This window comes from Euleptes europaea, chromosome 21, assembly GCF_029931775.1.
Source record: "Euleptes europaea isolate rEulEur1 chromosome 21, rEulEur1.hap1, whole genome shotgun sequence".
Lineage (NCBI taxonomy): Eukaryota > Metazoa > Chordata > Lepidosauria > Squamata > Sphaerodactylidae > Euleptes > Euleptes europaea.
Genome location: NC_079332.1, coordinates 3,294,427 through 3,314,222, shown reverse-complemented (window position 1 = coordinate 3,314,222; position 19,796 = coordinate 3,294,427). Strand labels below are relative to the sequence as shown.

The following is a 19,796-nucleotide window of genomic DNA, read 5'->3' as shown; positions in this document are numbered from 1 at the left end:
AATCCATATTCAGCTCGTATTGCAATAAGCGTTGCCAATCTGGGAGACGCCGCTGGGGATCTGGGTTTTTCTAACGCAGGTACCCCACCCCACCCCGGTTGACAGCATCCTGCCCAAGGGAGAGGGCCGTTTTGACCCTTCCCACCCCGCCTGCTGGGATCCCCCTCCTCCCCTCCTGGCAGCCCTCCGGGCAAAGAGCCTTCGGTGGCGCTGGTGCGCCTGTGCGCGCCGGGGCGGAGGGAGGGCGAGAGCGCGCGCCGGGAGTGGCCAGGGGCGCAGGGCGAGCCGAGGGTGGGCAGAGCCGAGCGGCATCTTCCTCCTCCTCCTCCTCCTCCCCATCCATCCCTGCATCCATCCTTGCATCCCTCCCTCCCTGCATCCCTCCGGTCTGCGCGGCAGGTGCATCCCGCGCGCGGCGGCGGGTGCGGGGGGCAGCCAAGATGCTGGAGATCCAGCTGGACGACGGCGGCGTGGGGGGCTACCCGGGCGACGACTACTGCTCGGGCTCGGTGATGTCGGAGCGCGTCTCGGGCCTGGCCAACAGCATCTACCGCGAGTTCGAGCGCCTGATCCACTGCTACGACGAGGAGGTGGTCAAGGAGCTGATGCCGCTGGTGGTGACGGTGCTGGAGAACCTCGACTCCGTGCTGACCGACAACCAGGAGCACGAGGTGGAGCTGGAGCTGCTGCGGGAGGACAACGAGCAGCTGCTGACCCAGTACGAGCGGGAGAAGGCGCTGCGCAAGCAGGCCGAGGAGGTGAGCCCGGGCCGGAGAGCCCCCCCACCCCCCAACGCCCCCCCCACCCCCCAACGCCCGGGGATGGCGAGCAGCAGGCCTAAGCGGAGGGGGCAGGGAGGCTGCCTACTCCCACCGGCCAGCCCCTTCGACCGATGCCCTTTGCAGCCAGTGCATTAAGCAGACGCATATTATTGTTGCACGGAGCAATCTCGCTTGCAAATAACGTTGCTCCTTCCACTTTGCTGCAATGGACAAGAATTAGATCTCCCTGTCCTATTGGGGCGTCCCCCTCCCTCCCCTCCCTTGCCGATGGGGTTTGCAGCCTGTCAGTATTATGATTACTAAGCGCAAGGATATGGTTGCTTGCTAGGGTTAAACTCCCCCCCCCCATCAGGACCGAAGGATGCTCACTCCGACTCATTTACTGCAGAGTAGGCCTACATTGCAAGAATAGGATTGGCAGTGGGCAAAAATTAGATCTCCCTGGCCTCGTGGGGGCAGCCCCCTCCCCCCCTTGCCGATGGGGTTTGCAGCCTGTCAGTGTTATGGTTACTAATCGCCAGGATATGGTTGCTTGCCGGGGTTAACCCCCCCCCCCCACTGGCACCGAGGATGCTCACTCCGGCCCACTTACTGCAGAGTAGGCCTACGCTGCAAGGATAGGATTGGCTTTCCGGAGCTAGGCCTCTGCTCCTGATGCAAGGGGTGTAAAATTATTGTTAATAATAAAAATCCAAAATCTCATGCACGCTTGGGAGCGCGCCTCGTTGGCTGCTTATTTGGAGTCGCTCCGGAGTAGGTGGGATTTCATGAGTGGAGATTTCATGAGCTCGGCACTCCCCCCCCCCCCCCGCCCCATGATGTGGTTTGTAGCCCTGCAGTGATTCATAATAATAATGGAAGGCTGCGAGGCTTCGCACGACCGTGTGGGATTTACGTCTGAGTAAATGTGCCGAGGATGGCGCTGCGGATCGGAGTGAGCGATCTCTGGTGTGGTGTGGAGAAAGCCGGTGAAAATGGCTTCCCATCAAATACAGAGTGGATTCCCCCCTCCCCCCGTTTGCATCAGTTAGTTATCAAGTTTCATGAAATGTGGGGGTGGGGGACACAACTTGATCCCGCTCCGCTTCGTTGTGGTCTGTATGGCGTTTGGCAGTTTGAAACATTGGGATCCATCCTGTGTTTTGAAGGCAGAATAAGTTGAAATGTCAATGTGGTGATCAAACTCCTGGAGAATATCTTTGCTACTTCTGACCTTATTCCCCTTGCGACATTCCCACAGGCAGGTTGGCTTGGAGGCATCTCTTTCCTTCCCCATCCCCTAGATCGGCCTTTCTTCCTGAGAATTGGGGCCTTGGACTAGTCTAGGCCGCATTTATCTAGGCATCGTTCCTTTGCATGGGTAACTACAGCTAGGAATGCGTCCCCCTGGGACAAGGGTTGCCAGGTCCGTCCCCCGCCACTGCTGGGGGATTGTGGGGGGGTAGGGTTGCCAGATCCAGATTGGGAAACTCCTGGAGATTTGGGAGGATCGGGACCTCAGTGGGGTACAGTGCCATAGAGTCCTCCCTCCCAAGCATCCATGTTCTCCAGGGGAACTGATCTCTGTAATCTGGAGATGAGTTGTCATTCTGGGGGATCCCCAGGTCCCACCTGGAGGTTGGCATCCCTACTTGGGATCCCCAACCCACGATTCTCATCAGCCTTTGGTACCTGTGTTTTATGGCAGGCCTCAGAGAGTCATTCTCCCACATTTTCCTCTCCTGCAGGGTTGCTCAGTCAGGAGGCTCGCCTCTTACTTTTCTCTTTTTTTGTCCAGGTTTTTATTTCCAGGGGTGAGGCTCGATTCCCGCCCCCCCTCCCCAGACTCTCCTTCATCCCACCCACCCACCACTTGTGGTCAGCCATGTCTTCTGGGTGAAACAAGAGAAAAGGGAAGGGGGAATCCTGCAGTGACAGGGGTTGGAAGCCTGTTTGCGGGCGAAAGGGTGTTTGTAAACAATGGAAGAGGGTGTTTGTAAACAATGGAAGAGGAGCTGTTTGTTAACGGGTGTGTGTGTGTAGTCCTAGAGCTTGGGGAGAACTGTTATACAGGTTTGCAATTTGGTTCTGCCTATTGTTTTTTAGATGTTATGTTTTCTCTGGTTCAGGAAAAGCAGGCCATTTCTTTGGGTTGCCAGGTACGGATGCCTGAATCCTCGAAATCAGTCACCAGTGTAGATTGGCAGCTCTGAATTAATGTAAAAAGAAGCATGAAAACAGAATGAGGGCCAGAATTCAGTGGGTGTGTCGTCCCCCACCCCAAAATTCCCATTTGCAATTGATGTTCCCTACCATCCACTTAATCCCAAGTGTAGGAATACGATTCCCTTCATTTGACTGGGACTGGAACACAAATCTTATCCGATCCTTAATATTTTCCCCTCCTCCCAAAAAATGTGGTTGTGTCCTTTAACAATCTCGACCCTTGAGATCCTTTCCTTTAATAGGAGAGGTTACAATATATATCGTGGCCATAATCCATAATAAAATATAAGCACTTCAAAGCCCTGTTGATTCCAGTGGCTGGATTTATTTCTCGTTTAATTTATTTGAAAGGTTTTATGCCCTGGCTTTTGGCTACTCTAAAACCCCAATGTGGATAAGGAAGACGCGATAATGTTAAAATAATATTTGAATTTATGTAATAAATCCAGAGTTAGCTATGTTAATTCTTTAGATGTGTGTTGTGGTAGGTATATTACTGGCTTGACGTTGTGTCCGTTTTGTGTTTTCTTAAAACAAAGGAAGTGAGAGAGGCGGTGGGTAAGATTTCTTTTTAAGCTGTTAGAGATATGCACCATTGCTTACTGAAATGCCTAATTTCCTTAGAAGTTAACCAGATTGCTCTAGTTTGGGTAGCTTTAAAGGGGTAGATAAATTCAGGAGTGATAGGTCCATCAGTGTCTGTTAGCCTTGGTGACTCGATGAAGCCTCCCTGTTCAGGGGCAGTATACTGCTGAATACTAGTTGCTGGCAGGCAAAAACAGGGAAGTCTGCGGCTTCTGTGGCATGATTGTTGACCGCTGTGAGGGAGAGAATGCCGGACTAGTTAGGCCTCTCAATTGATCTAACTTTGATCTAACAGGGCTCTTCCGCTGTCCATTAGTTTTGGTGGGACTACCTCACCATTTTGGCTTTGAAACACCTCGCTCCTTATTGGCAGTTTTAAGTTAACGTATCAGATAGTGGCTGGCTTTGCATGAGCCACGGGGAAAAGCTGTGAAAGAATTTTGGGTGTTGATGCTGCGAACCAAACCTTTGGATCTTTAAAATTTCCTGCTGACCCTTTTTATCAATGCTGATGAAGCCGTTCGGGTTGCTGCTTTTGGAAAAAGCGTAGAAAGTATATCCGTATGCTTTTATGGCCAATATAAAATAAACAATGTATGTCGCGTAGCTGCCTATTTCAAAATGGTTAGTGAGACGAGAAAGGTCAAACAGTAGCCCTCCTTGACTTTAAAGTCCAGGGTTTTACTGCCTGTATCATCAGGAGATGAAGAAATCAATATGAGTGTTAACCAAACCTAGAGATCAGGCGCTGGATGACTCTTGAGTGGAATTTTATGCCGGCTGCAGAAAGAAAAGTCTATATTGAGTGTTAGAAGGGAGTTGGTGAATTTGATGTGTTTCTATGCATACTTTCTTAGGAGTAATCTCCACTGAACATAGCAGGATTGATTTCTGAGTAAAGAATTATGTTTGCAAGGGACATGTTTTCTTGTGCAGCCTTGTGTTTTTATTCTTCACAACAGGTTTTGTTTTGCTTTTTGGAATTTTTAGATTTTTAGATTTTTTAAAAATAATTTGAACATTTATAAACCACTGCTGCCTAAATAACTTTGGGCCAAATTCGTACAGCCACAGTGCACTCAACAAGAGGTTGTTTATTCCCCCTGTTTACGTTTCCTAGCCAGGATTGATTGGAGGGGAGCAAAATGGTAATTCATGCTGGAAATGGATGGCTCGGGTGACCTGTTCATAGAATCACAGAGTTGGAAGGAACCACCAGGACCATCTAGTCCAGCCCCCTGCACAATGCAGGAAACTCACAAATACCTCCCCCCCCACACCCCCAGTGACCCCTACTCCGTGCCCAGAAGATGGTCAAGATGCTCTCCTTCTCATGAACTGCCTAAGGTCACAGAATCAGCATTGCTGACAGATGGCCATCTAGCCTCTGCTTAAAAACCTCCAAGGGAAGGAGAGCTCACCACCTCCCGAGGAAGCCTGTTCCACTGAGGAACCGATCTAACTGTTAGAAAGTTCTTCCTAACGTCTAGACGGAAACTCTTTTGATTTAATTTCAGCCCGTTGGTTCTGGTCCGACCTTCTGGGGCAACAGAAAACAACTCGGCACCATCCATGTTCATTACACGCGTGGTAGTCCTATGAGTTGGCCTGTTTGGAAAATACAAATGTGTGTGTTTTATAAATGGGGTTTATGCAGCATTGAATGTTTCACATACTTTAATCCTTACAACGAGCCAGTGAGGTAGGTCAGTGCAGTATTCCTATATTGCAGATGAGGCTGAAGGAAAAGTGTCATGACCAGGGGCCACTTTGTAAGTATGTGGCAGAGACAAGATTCCTCATTCGTAGCTCAACTTCTGACATATAATGTGACGCGGATAAGCAGCTGATGAACACAATTCTTCTTGGGTTTGACCACTTCAGAATGGAGGCGAGAAATCACACGATTGGATGATTTCCTCACACTGCTGTGGAAATCTAGCATGTCAGGAGAAGGAGTCTAGCCTCGCCTTTTTCCTGATAATGAGGTTTTCTGTATGGGAGATTTTTTTGATGTGAGGGAGATGGGTTCTCTGCGATTCTCGGCTGCTTGCATCTGGCACGCTGAAACCCTTATCAATTGGTTGCGCTCTGCTGACGGTAAATATCTTTGGTGGAATATAGGAATGTCTGCTATTCAATTATTTATTTTCCTTTCACTCTGTTCTGCTAGATGTCATTGGGTGGTTTCACTTCCTGGCTCTTGCTTTGTTGCAACATTTGTTCGGAAAGGGGGAAAAAAAAGCTTTTTGTGGCAAGTTAGCCAGGGAAAACAACGACTCCAGAATCCTGAAAGTCTACAGCTCTTAAAGTTAAGTAGCCCCAAGCCCACAACGTTGATGCCGTTCCTCTGGTGCCGGTGGCACTGCAGAACAAAAAATTGCATGCAAAACACAACCTGTTTTTTTTGTGTGTTAGCTAAACAACAATATGAGAATGTCACAGTGTGTAAAGCATATGAAATCCAGTGAGTTGTAGTGGTTGCATTGTCTGACGAGGAAGTGGGAGATCTGGGTTTAAATCCCCACTCTGCCATAAAGTCAGTCTCTCTGTCTCTGTCTGTCTGTCTGTCTCTCTCTCTCTCTCTGTCTCATCCATGTCTGTTTCCTTGCTTGCTCTGTGTAGAAATTCATTGAATTTGAAGATGCTCTGGAACAGGAGAAGAAGGAGCTGCAGATACAGGTCGAGCACCTTGAATTTCAAACACGGCAGCTGGAGCTGAAGGCCAAAAATTACGCAGACCAGAGTAAGTGGAAGCAATGCTGTTGTGTGGCTGCGGCCCCGTTGCCCTCCCCAGCAGTTCTGTTGAATTCAGTGGGACTTTGCTACAACTGTGACTGATGATGGAGAGTGTGGATCATATATGCACTTCCAAAAGGTTTATTCATGCAATCGGTGAATGTGCATTTGTTCTCAACAAAACATTGGGGGCAGTGGTGGAAGCCAGGATAATAGCAACACATTCCAATCTACATGCAGTGTCTGGGGTGAATGGGAGGGATAGCTGCTGTACTACTTTCATCTGAAAATGGCAATTAACGTCAGTGTAAAATGATGCACACGGGGACAGAAAAATCCAAATTTCGCATGTACATTGATGGGGACTGAATTGACGATGGTTGACTGTGAAAGAGATCTGGAGGTGATCGCGGACAGATGGATGAAAATGTTAGCCAGGAATTGTTAGAACGAGGGTTTAAAACAAAGAGGCCAGTAGTGAAAATGCCACTGTATGTTTCTATGGGGCAGCCGTCTTTGAAATATTATGTCCTGCTCTGGTTGCTTCTACCTTAAAAAAGAATATCCAAGGGCTGGGATGTGCTGGAAAAGGGTAACTGAACTGATAAGATTGCTTAGGGTAAAAAATAAACAAATTACAATTCTTTCCCCCTCCCTCTCCCTAATGAACAGTTTCCCGGTTGGAAGAGCGTGAATCGGAAATGAAGAAAGAATACAATGCCCTTCATCAGCGCCATACGGAGGTATATGACTGTTTCATCTGTCCTAGGCATGGAGGGTTGTTCTTAAGATGTGGCTTATTGGACACCAGATAGGTGGTTTCATACAGGAAGAGATGGTTAGTTGTAGGCATTTCTTTACATGCTCAATTTTTGGATGCAAATAGGTGTACCCCTATTGCCAAGGAACGTTAACTGTCACGCCAGTTACACCCATTGGGAAGACCGTGAAACTCTTTTCTTGGATACCTGGAGCAGTCAGTTGTACCAAGCATGAAGCAAAAAGCGCAGGAAAAACAAATGTATCAAAATAGCACGTAGCTGGTCTCTAAGCATACGGGTTAAAAATTATGTGCTTTGTTTATGTATAACCGGAAAGAATGCACTCCCCACCCGCACCCTCTCTCATAATACTAGAACGCAGGGTCAACTGCTGAAGCCTGGAGGGTGAGAGATTCAAAACTGATAAAAGGGAGTATTTATTCACACAACGCATAGTTAAATTGTGGAACTCCCTGTCCCAGGATGTGGTGACGGCAGCCAACTTGAAAGGCTTTGAGAGGGGAGTGAACATGTTCATGGAGGAGAGGGGTATTCATGGCTACTAGTAAAAAAGGATACTAGTCACAGTGCATACCTATTCTCTCCAGGATCAGAGGAGCATGCCGAATATATTAGGTGATGTGGAGCACAGGCAGGACGGTGCTGCTGCAGTCGTCTTGTTTGTGGGCTTCCTAGAGGCACCTGGTTGGTCACTGTGTGAACAGACTTCTGGACTTGGTGGGCCTTGGTCTGATCCAGCAGGGCTTTTCTTATGTTCTAGTTATGATGCATACCTATTCTCTCCAGGGTCAGAGGAGCATGCCTGTTATATGAGGTGCTGTGGAACACGGTCAGGAGAATGCTGCTGCAGTTGTCTTGCTTGTGGGGCTTCCTAGAGGCACCCGGTTAGCCAGTGAACAGACTGCTGGACCTGATGGCCCTTGGTCTGATCCAGCATGGCTTTTCTTATGTTCTTAACCCCCGTTATCTCTCTCTCTCTCCTTTTCTTGCCTTTCTTGCTTTCCTTGTCTCCAAGTGTAAGCTCCTTGGGGCCAGGGCCTGTTCAGTGTGCTTTGTCAAGCACCTCAATGACACAGCTCAGAGGAGTAATTCCCTTTTTTACTCTTGTTTTCACAGATGATCCAGACCTACGTGGAACACATTGAGCGTTCCAAGATGCAGCAGGTGGCGGGAAATAGTCAAAACGAGGGCGGTCTTCCCGGGAGGAGGTAGGGGTACATCCTTGGTCTGCGCTTGCAAGCATTTTGGACTTTGTGTGTGTGCGCTGTGTTGATCCAGTCTCTGATTGGCCCTTCCCAGTGCTTTCAAAAAATAATGACTGAAAGGAATCCCAACCAGTCTTCCAGTAAAACATCCTTCCCCTGTTTTCACACAACTGTGATCTTTAGGCAATTGTGTAAGGTGGTCAACAGGGAGGGAAATGTCCCCAATAGTGGTGGGCCCACCAATGGGTGAGATATATAGGAGAACTTGGCAACACTTGGTGTTTTTGTGCTCTGCGTCGGGCAAGTTCCTTGTCATCCCGCTGGGAGCTGGTGGGTTGCATTCCTCTTGGGATGGAGAAGAGTCGCCACTGTGCACAGGGCTTTGGCGAAGTTCAGGGTGTCCTCTGTGAGTGTTCCATGGCGCCGGGGCTTTCCCCATTGTTCCAGGCCTTGTGCGCGTGTGGCTCCAGTGCTGCGCATTTGCCCCACTGCGTGTGTTTCTCCTCTGCCGTCCCCCTTCCACATTGGGCTTGTTGTGTGTATCACTTTCTGCTCAGTCTTGTGGAGAGGTGCGTCCATTTCTTTGCTCTTAGCTGCAGTGCTGCGTACATACCGCTCTCAAAATGTGTGTTATGGTTTTTTTTTACTTGGTGGGGGCGGATAGGATGTGTGCATTTCTCGCTTCCATCCGTGCCCGTTTGTGTCAGCGCATGGCCCATGGATGTTATATGTCCGATGTTCTTGGGTTGCTTCATGGGCGTGTGGATGTTCGTTGATGAAGAGAGCGAGCGGCTGGTTCAGACAGCCGGATTTCTTGATAGGTCTGCAGCTTTGGCTTAGCGATCCATTCTTGTGCTGCAAGGGCAGGCATCCACCTAGAAAGTTTTATGGAAACATCCTTATGGTGCTTCTTTTGGGGATCCGATCAGCTTCGCACCGCACCCGTGGTCTGCCTGCCAGGTTTCATCCCAAACAGGTTTTTCAACGGGCCGGAGGTGGAAGGAGACTGAAATCTGAATCTGTTAGTGACTCATCCGGTGTGGGCAACGTGCCCCCTGTGGGGGGTCCTGTAGGAAGAGCTGGTGGTTTGATCCTGCAACATTGCTTTACTAGGTAGATAACTGCACACATCGTATAAGGGAGACATATGCAAACCAGTATTACTACTAGAGTCAATCTTACCAGATGTTTGAATAATTGGTAATATAGTATACAACCTATATACATGCCTGGTTTGATTTAAACTGTTTGTATATGTATATATTTCCGTAAATGTGTGCGGGGTTGTGTGTGTGTGTGTGTGTGTGTGTGTGTATAAAGTGCCGTCAAGTCATAGCCGACTTATGGCAACCCTCTTTTTGGGGGTTTTCATGGCAAGAGACTAACAGAGGTGGTTTGCCATTGCCTTCCTCTGCACAGCAACCCTGGTATTCCTTGGTGGTCTCCCCTCCAAATACTAACCAGGGCTGACCCTACTTAGCTTCTGATCTGACGAGATCAGGCTAGCCTGGGCCATCCAGGGTTACATGGGTTTTAATTGACCACTGATGAAGGCCAAATAGGCCGAAACGTGTCTGGCATGTGGTTAGAGACACAACCAAAGGCGGGTTGCCAACTAGCCAGAATAATACCAGCTGGGCATTCTCTTGTGCCTTTGGATATACAGGGATCTGGAGGCGAAGCCTCCCATGAAACACGGCCACCGGCTAATGACTGCTGATCTAGTGCGGATAAAGGGGCAGCTGCAAAGGGTTGTCCGCAACTTGGCAACCCGGCCAACATCTAGGGGAACCTCTTTGTGAACCGAAGAGGTGTGCACCTCCATGCAATTGCATCATGATGCAGTGTTGGAATGCATTCAGACTGACTTTAGCGCTAAACCGTAAGAGACCTCTGGAGCAGAAGGTCCGACATGGAGCAGGAGAACCGGCTGTCGACTGACATGGGCTGGGGACCCCCGATTGCCTCTTCCTGGGGTTGGACGCGCTGAACCAGTACCTTCAGCTCCTCGAGAATGTCCTGCATCAATAGACTCATATAGAAAATGGGGCACCTGTCTACCTCTGTCTTTCCATTTTCCATCGTAGAGTGATTGTGTGTGAGCCTTGCTCTCTGGACAGCTGCATGTTTTGTGAGGCTGGGTGTGGAAAACGTCTCCATCCCTGTCTGAGCAAGCATTTGTGTGAGCACATTAACATGCGTCTGTGCGCTTGCATGACCTTTGCACTCTAATGGTTGTTCTCTTGTCTTGCTTCTCGTGCCGTTCATCTCTTGTGTTGGCTGCTCTCTGTTTGTCACTTCAGTCACCGTCAGTCATGGAGGAAAAGGTAATTCCCACTATCGGGCTTTTGGGCTTTATGCGTACTTTACATTTGTGTATTGGGTATGGGTGAGAGAAAACAAGGGTGAACCTAAATATCAAAACTGATTAAGGTTGGCCCAGATGTGGAAAGTGAGAGTCAGCTGAAATGTGCGAGCTGATGTGGGAAGTGGTGGTCAGTCCAAATGTGGATGTTTCTCCACAAAGTGCTTTCTGGGAGCCAGCGTGGTGTAGTGGTTAAGAGCAGTGGTTTGGAGTGGTGGAGTCTGATCTGGAGAACCGAGTTCGGTTTTCCACTCCTCCACATGAGTGGTGGAGGCTAATCTGGTGAACTGGATTTGTTTCCCCGCTCCTACACACGAAGCCAGCTGGGTGACCTTGGGCTAATCACATTCTCTCAGCTTCATCTACCTCACAGGGTGTCTGCTGTGAGGAGGGGAAGGGAAGGTGATTGTAAGCCGGTTTGAGTCTCTCTTAAGTGGTAGAGAAAGTCAGCATATAAAAACCAACTCCTCCTCCAGGTTGGTTTCCCCACTCCTCCACACAAAGCCAGCTGGGTGACATTGGGCTAGTCACAGCTCTCTTAGAGCTCTCTCAGCCCCACCTACCTCACAGGGTGTCTGTTGTGAGGAGGGGAAGGGAAAGTGATTGTAAGCTGGTTTGAGTCTCCCTTAAGTGGTAGAGAAAGTCAGCATATGAAAACCAATGCTTCTTCCTCTTCCTCTTCCGCCCCCTCCCCCCACCCAATTTGAAGTTTGAAACGACACCCTCTGTCCAGGTTGCCGTATCCTCATTCCCACCTCATGCTCGGGGCAGGGTCCAATTGCCATCTATCGGTGCCAGGCGCCCTGATGATCTGTAATCATTTTTAAAACAATAACTCTTCCATTAGACACACCAGCACAGCTGTTCTAACTCTCACGGGAGGAAAGCTGTTACCTAGAGCTGCTTGCTGGTTGGGGGCCCCGTCCACAAGGAAATTAAATCTGTTCTTCAAGGCTCCTGCTCCCCTCCCCCATTCCAGCCCTTCATCTTCAAAGCCACCTGGGCGGTCCTGCGTTGCAGCTTTTGTTCAGGTCTCTGGGGGCTCGAGTTCCCTAACATGAATCTCATGCAAGGTCGCCACCCCCGAGCGCTTGTCGCCGTCTCTCAGCCACCTCCCTCGTGAAATGCGCAGAAGCCGTGAGCTTGGCTGCCAGGCTGAGGAACAGCTGGGAAAAGGCTTCCAGGCACTGCTGCAGAACGTATTTGGATGCCACCTTTCCAAATATATCCAAGGTTGTTTCTAGGAAAAATACATACAACCGTAATAAGTAAAACAACCAGTCCTTGTGAATCAACTGGCAATATATAACATCAGTACAGTTGTAGAAAGCAAGCTGCGTAATCCGCATAAAATGGCATCCTAGACCTGCAGCGTTCTCCCAAAGTACATAAAAAAATCTCATGATAAGGTGGCAGCATTGAAAATCAGTCCCTTGGGAGACCCTCTATGCTATTCTAGCTTGAAACAATCAGCCCCGCAAGCCCAACCAGCCACCTTCCCCCGGGTCTGTGGCTCAGTGGTAGAGCATCTGCTTGGCCTGCAGAAGGTCCCAGGTTCAATCCCCGGCACCTCCAGTTAAAGGAACCAGGCAAGTAGGTGATGTGAAAGACCCCTGCCTGAGACCATGGAGAGCCTTGGAGAGGGGCTGTGGCTCAGTGGTAGAGCATCTGCTTGGCCTGCAGAAGGTCCCAGGTTCAATCCCCGGCACCTCCAGTTAAAGGAACCAGGCAAGTAGGTGATGTGAAAGACCTCTGCCTGAGACCCTGGAGAGCCACTGCCGGTCTGAGCAGACAATACTGACTTTGATGGACTTTGAGGGTCTGGTTCAGTATAAGGCAGCTTCATGTGTTCATGTGGATTATTTCTGCCCCAGATTTGCTCCAGGACTGCCAAAGAGGCATTTGGAGCCTCTCTGAGCAGGAAAGTAATGAAACGGCTTCCGTACTGACTGCAAAGGTTTGTTTTGTTGGCTTCTATGTTTCCACCCTCTGCTGGTTTCTCTGACGCTTTTCCTCTCCTCCTCTTCTTCTCTCTCTGTCTCTCATAGGAGCCGTCCCAATTCTCTGAACATCCCCCTGACAGATGGCATGGTACGTGGGCAGGTGGGGGCCAAGATTGCCCCCGCAGTAGACCACTGGCACCTGACTGACCTCGGCCAGCTGCAGTCCCACTCCGGCTACAAGGTTTTACGTGCCGTCCCTGCAAGGGGGGGCTTCCCGCCTCTGTGTTAATAGCGTCATCATACGGAGAGCTCTGTGTGTCTGTAACCCTTTGCAGCTCTATACCCATTTCCGCACGGATGCTTTGCTGGGCCCCTTCCTGTCTTTGAGGGCTTTCTCTTTATTTATTTTCCTCTTCTTTTCTATTAAGTGTCTGTGGTCCAGCAGGGAGGATACTTTATTCGGGGGGGGGGTTTCCCCCCTACACACGGTAGGAGAGTGCAATCGAACCTTCCTGTCTGGACCTCCAGCCAGGTTGCCTTGCTTCTGAGAACACAGGGAATCCATACGTGGCCACGATGTTTGAACAGGGGCCAGAGGTTCATTAGCGCAATACACTCAGGCCCAAGTACATTCCTGGGGTTCTGTCTGGGTTATTTATTTATTTTACAGAACTTATATCCTGCCTTTTTGCCTTCATGAGAGCCACTGCGGCAGCTAGCAAATTAAAACATAAGATCATGTCTTAAAAACCATCACAAACAGAGCGAGATTCAAGTTCCAGTAGTTCCTTAAAGACCGACACGGCTTCCAGAGTATAAGCTTTCAATAGTCAGAGCTCCCTTTGTCCGATCAAAAATTAGCATCAGTAAAGCAGTTAAAACCATAGAATCAGAGAATCATAGAGTTGGAAGGGACCACCAGGGTCATCTAGTCCAACCCCCTGCCCAATGCAGGAATTTCACAACTACCTCCCCCACACACTCCCCAGTGATCCCTATTTCATGCCCAGAAGATAGCCAAGATGCCCTCCCTCTCATGAACTGCCCAAGGTCATGGAATCAGCATTGCTGACAGATGGCCATCTAGCCTCTGCTTAAAAACCTCCAGGGAAGGAGCACTTACCACCTCCCGAGGAAGGCTGTTCCACTGAGGAACTGATCTAACTGTTAGAAAATTCTTCCTAACCAGAGCTAAAAGACCTATAAAGATATGAAACCAACAATGAATACATTGGGCAGAAAGGAAAGATCACTGAGTGTCCTTTAAACGAAACCAAAAAAGTAGTCTTCACACGCTTACAGAGTTACAGAAAGCTAATATGGTGTAGTGGTTAGCGTAGGCCTACAGTCTTGGAGACCTGGGTTCAGACCTCCACTCTGCCAAGGCATCCCTTGCCTTTCAGAAAAGGTATGGTTGCAAAGGGTTAAGCGGCCATCTTCTCACAGTCTTTGTCTGTCATTCTGCTGCGCTTTTCTTGAGAGCCGTCAAATCGTATTTAGGATTGTACAATGACGAAAGCCTAGACAGGTATCAGCCGCATCATGGCCAGGATTGTAACAACAGCTGTTCCTTAAACGGTCTGAACTGAAGTTGAGAGTTAGGGTTGATTTGCACATTATGGCGTAGGCAGGTCAGATCTGTGGTCCCCACTCTATGACAGACATAACACAGCCATAAGTTATGGATTCTCCCCAGTTTCTGGGTGTGCAGTGCCTGATTCAGGTCATGTGGAGAAAGGGCTTCACACCGGACCATTTTCACAACCTGAAACACTTCCCTGGGGGGGCGGGGCGTATTTGGCCTATTGGGGAGCCAGTGTGGTGTAGTGGTTAAGAGCGATGGTTTGGAGCGTGGACTCTGATCTGAAGAACAGGGTTTGATTCCCCACTCCTCCACATGAGCGGCGGAGGCTAATCTGGTGAACTGGGTTGGTTTCCCCGCTCCTTCACACGAAGCCAGCTGAGTGACCTTGGGCTACTCACAGCTCTCTCAGCCCCACCTACCTCCCAGGGTTTCTGTTGTGGGGAGGGGAAGGTGATTGTAAGCCGGTTTGAGTCTCCCTTAAGTGGTAGAGAAAGTCGGCATATAAAAACCAACTCCTCTTCTTCAGGTGTATTTCAGGGAACGTTTATTAGCCTGCTTTTCTCCCAAGTGACTGGGACCCAGTTTAGCTTAACAGGAAAGTTCCTGTTGGGCTGGTAGCTAAGATCAAGCCTAACCTGGATGGCACTGGGCAGTGTGGAAGGAGACTGTGGGTGAACTCATGCCCGTCATGGTCACTGGCCAAGTTGTTGCTGCGTGGATTTTCCCTGAGCTGCTTTAGTGGTCTGGCTCATCCCACCTCTTATTCTTTCAAAAGAAGGAGGGCTTGAAGGAATGTGGATTCCGTTAGGTCCGAAGCAATATGCTTTTATACGTTGCACATTTTATGTATGTGGGAATTGCACACGTGCGTGCTTCAGTGTAATGGAATGCTTTAGAGTTCTGGTATAGTTTATCCTTTACAACAACCCTGTGGTTAGGCTAACATGTTAGTAGGACACCCAGCCTGCTTTGTGGGACTTGCGCCTGGCTCTTCTAAGTTCAGGCGAACATCCTAAACATTGTCGAAGGCTTTCACGGTCAGAGTTCATTGGTTCTTGTAGGTTATCCGGGCTGTGTAACCGTGGTCTTGGAATTTTCTTTCCTGACGTTTCGCCAGCAACTGTGGCAGGCATCTTCAGAGTAGTAACACTGAAGGACAGAGACACTGTCCTTCAGTGTTACTACTCTGAAGATGCCTGCCACAGTTGCTGGCGAAACGTCAGGAAAGAAAATTCCAAGACCACGGTTACACAGCCCGGATAACCTACAAGAACCAATCCTAAACATTGCATCACCGTTGGCCACGCAGGTGTTCATTGGTTGTTGCTATGATGGGCTTTTTGGTGAGTCGCACTCGCATCCCATAATGCTACAACGCAGCTGCCGGTGGAGAAATCAACTAACATGTATTGATGGCTTTTCCTCCTTTTCTTCCCCTGTTTGCCAAACAATGCTGGGTGACAGTGCCCAACGGAGCAGATGTCTGAATCCGGGCAGTCCTCTGCTGCTGCGACACCAAGCACCACCGGAACGAAATCCAACACGCCCACCTCGTCGGTGCCCTCTGCCGCCGTCACTCCCCTGAACGAGAGCCTTCAGCCCATGAACGATTACGGCATCACAGCCAAGAACAATAAGCGGTCTCGAGAGAAGCGGAACAGTCGAAATATGGAAGTCCAGGTCACCCAGGAGATGAGGAATGTGTGCATAGGTATGGCTAGCGGTGGGCGTTGGGTTTCTTTCTGTCCAGCTGTAGGAGATCCAGCATGGTGTTGTGGTTAAGAGTGGTGGACTCTAATCTGGAGAACCGGGTTCGATTCCCCACTCCTCCACATGAGCGGCGGAGGCTAATCTGGTGAACTGGATTTGTTTCCCCACTCCTCCTCACGAAGCCAGCTGGGTGACCTTGGGCTAGTCACAGCTCTGTTAGAGCTCCCTCAGCCTCACCTGCCTCACAGGGTGTCTGCTGTGGGGAGGGGAAGGTGATTATAAGCCAGTTTGAGTCTTCCTTAAGTGGTAGAGAAAGACGGCATAGAAAAAAACAACTCTTCTTGTTCTTCTTCATCTGATAGGAATGGGAAGTAGTGACGAGGGGTCAGATTTCCAAGACATCGACTCAACTCCCGAGTTGGACATGTGCCAGGATCCCAGGTTGGAGCGCACTGGAAACAGGTACCTGCTCTGTTTTAAGTTGTTATGTGTGCCTTGCCTCTTATTAGGAGCCAGAGTGGCCTGGCAATGATTAGGGCGCTAAATATTTAACTATGCACAGCAAGCAAATGTACATAGCGGACCTCCCAACAGCTGCTTTTTCTGCACTGGGATGGGAATGGTTCGCTATTCCCCAATCTCATGCTTCTCTGCTCTATGAGAGCCAGCGTGGTGCAGTGGTTAAGAGCGGCGGGACTCTAATCTGGAGAACCGGGTTTGATTCCCCACTCCTCCAGAGGCAGCCTAATAGGTGACCTTGGGCCAGTCACAGTTCTCTCTGAACTCTCTCAGCCCCACCTACCTCACAAGGTGCCTGTTGTGAGGGGGGAAGGTAAGGTAATTGTAAGCTGCTTTGAGACTTCTTTCAGTAGAGAAAAGCGGGGTATAAAAACCAGCTCTTCTTCTTCTATGCTTCCCCCTCTCATCTGCCATTTTCCAAGGAAGTATGTATGTGTATGAAGGTACCTTATACCAAGACAGACCATTGGTCCACCTAGCCCAGTATTGTCTGCGCTGATTGGCTGCAGCTGTCTGAAGTCTTGGGCCAAAGGTGGTCTTCTACATCTTGAGCTCTTCCGTTTGCCGAGGAAGAAGAAGAGCTGGTATTTATACCCCGCTTTTCTCTACCATTAAGGAGTCTCAAAGTGGCTTACAATTGCCTTCCCTTCCTCTCTCCACAATAGACACCTTGTGAGGTAGGTGGGGCCGAGAGAGATCTAAGAGAATTGTGACTAGCCCAAGGTCATCCAGCAGCTCCATGTGTTCTGCCTTTTGACTCCAAACCCTCCCCAAATCCCCGGGTCTTCCATGAACGGCGTGCAGTAATGATGAACAGAGAAGACGGGAAGTCTAGCCAGTCACGGCATTTCTTAGCTTGTGTGTTTGTTCCCTCCTTGCACAACAGCCCAACGCAAGGTATTGTCAACAAGGCCTTTGGCATCAACACGGATTCCCTGTATACGGAGCTGACGGAGGTGGGCTCCGAAGCTATCGGAGACGTGGACGAAGGAGCGGATCTGTTAGGTAACGGGTGCTTGCCGGGCTCTGCTTTTCTTTGTCCTCGCCGCTGGTCCTTTGAGGTGAGCTAAGCGGAGAGAGAAGGACCTGAGTAAAGATCTGAAGGATGCCCGGCTTTTTCTGTCCTTGTACAGTTTCCCCAGCCTACACACAGCTTTTCATAATCAAAGTCCTGGCTGGTATCTTAGTCAGTTAATAAATCAGTGCTCCTGGAGTTCTGTTAAGCAATTTATGAAAGGAAGTGAATAAGCAGGAAGCAGATCAGATAAAGACTTATCATTTAATAACCAAAGAACCACAACGCACAGTTTCTCAAAGCTCATTAGCTTCTGCTCCTGGCATTTTTTTATTTCCTTGACCTCTTCTTGCTTTCGTGTTGATCACGTTCTTTCACATTCTCTAACTCATACTCACACCTTGCTGGTTTGCTCCCCTTTCTCCCAGCATTCACACCCAGTAACCCCTTTTGTTTAGTTTGTTTTAATTTACTGAATTTGTTGCCTGCTTTTCCATTTGACTTGCTGCAAATGGAATGGCAAAATCGATGCTGTGTAAAGCGACGGCACAAAATCAATCAAACAAAAAAAGGTCATAATAGAGCCAAGAATGCCATGGCTGTTCTCTTGAGATTTCTCCATCTCCCCCATCCCAACATAGGAAGATTTATCTTTCTGCGTTTAAGCACAAAGGGCTTCCTACAAGACCCGCGAACTGGGGTTGCCAGCTCATGGTAGATATTTGCACACCCATCTGGATTCAGAAACCATTGGCCAGAGTCCGTCCCCCATTGCTGGAAAAATCAACACAGAATCGTTAACTGCTTAGTCAAATTCCTCTCCTTTTCCACCCTAGACATGGATCCATGTTTCCATCTTCCCCTCCTTCGTTGCAGTTCAGGATGCTTTTTTTGGGGGGCGGGGGGAGTAGACAAATGTATTCCTTCACTGTCTGACCCAGAATCTAGAAGGGAGGGGTGACCAGCCGTTGATTCGTAGCTGCGGCTGTTGGGTTGGAGGGGGCGGGTGGGTGCAACTTCATTTTCTCCTAGGTGGCTTGAGTGTGGTGGGGCATAATGCTTTTGTCCCCTCAACTAAGAGGGAATGTCTGATGAAGAGAGAGGAGCCAAAGGACGCAGACGCGGTAAGTGACGTGATGGCTTTAAATCCAGGAGCAGAGAGGCAAAGCCCAGGTCTTAAATGTGTAGCTTGAACGCTGGCCTGCTCACCTTGAGCTCCGCATGGCAGCCCACCAAAACCTCAGAGGTCTGGTATACACACGGCAGAATGAGGTCTCAAGCTGCTGAAATGGTAAAACAGTTGCAGCTCTGTGGGCCGCAGGGAGGATGACACCTTTGGCACGTTCCCTCTGGTGAAAACTTTCTGCAACTAGTAGATCAGCAGGCAAATCAGAGAGAAAGGGGAGCGGCTCCCCCCCCCCCCCCGCTCTCCCTTGGTTAGCTTTCCGTTTGCAGGAAGTTGTTTATGCTGAAGGAACAGCCGATGTATGAAGAGGCGCTGTCCATTCTGCTGCCTCAAGCTTCCACCTCCTCGTTTCTCTTGCTTAACTAGACCAGGCCCCCAACTCTCTTGGTTTGGGCTCATTTTCCTGGAGTTGCAGAAATGTCCAGTTGACGAGCTGCAAGTCCTGGTGCTTTGGACCTAGCAGGGCCGAGTTATGCCAGCCAGCTTTAGCAAATGTTTAATCCGTACCTCTGGAAGACAGTGAGCATTATTGTGAGAGTCATTTGCCAAAAAAAAAGTCGGTGGGATTTTAAAAAATTATTATTCTCTTTGTTAAGGTTGGGAGGAGATCCAAGCCAAGAAACTGCCTTTTTTGTCCTGCAGTTGAAATGGCAAGCCTTGTAGGAAACGTTAGCGAGAGTGTGAGGTTTTATTCAGAATTGTAAAATTTGTGTAGTCTCCTCACCCCTGTTTCCATTGTGGGGGAAGAAAACCCAACCTCACCCCACTCCTCCAAATGCCCCTTATGTAGATTCATGCCATTTGCAGTCACTGGCGGGTCCTGTCTCTTACTATTTCATGCCTTTTGACATTGAAATGGCAAAATCATTGTTAATTTTCTTTATCCAGACTTTTTTTTTTATTTTGTTGGTTTTGGTCACTGATTGACTCTTTTTTCCCCCCACTTCCTTTCCTCCCCTCTTGTCTTTCTGTGCTTCGCTGGACATGGCCCATAGGGGAGTTTTCAGGTGTGTATCTCTCCTCTGTTCAGATTCCTTGTTTGTCCCCTTCCCCCACTTTGGTTTCTTTTCTGCCCCTTCCCTTTTTTCCCCGAGTTTTTAAATTGAATGACCGTGGGTATACACATGTGATACTCCCCTGCTGTCGTCCAATCACGGCTGGCTGTGCAGCCTTTG

General features: G+C 49.2%; 1 protein-coding gene across 1 annotated transcript in view; it reads left to right on the top strand.

The window, feature by feature from the left end:
• The first annotated feature begins 434 nt into the window (after window positions 1–434).
• The window catches only part of MAPK8IP3 (mitogen-activated protein kinase 8 interacting protein 3), a 47,400-nt gene continuing 28,038 nt past the window's right edge, over window positions 435–19,796 (top strand). Inside the window, exons 1-10 of the mRNA XM_056866391.1 lie at window positions 435–758; window positions 6,198–6,318; window positions 6,984–7,054; window positions 8,210–8,301; window positions 10,602–10,625; window positions 12,712–12,847; window positions 15,656–15,902; window positions 16,264–16,363; window positions 17,307–17,425; window positions 19,617–19,628. Coding sequence (XP_056722369.1) covers window positions 441–758; window positions 6,198–6,318; window positions 6,984–7,054; window positions 8,210–8,301; window positions 10,602–10,625; window positions 12,712–12,847; window positions 15,656–15,902; window positions 16,264–16,363; window positions 17,307–17,425; window positions 19,617–19,628 — 1,240 coding nt within the window. The 5' untranslated portion in view covers window positions 435–440. The remainder of the gene's footprint in view (window positions 759–6,197; window positions 6,319–6,983; window positions 7,055–8,209; window positions 8,302–10,601; window positions 10,626–12,711; window positions 12,848–15,655; window positions 15,903–16,263; window positions 16,364–17,306; window positions 17,426–19,616; window positions 19,629–19,796) is intronic.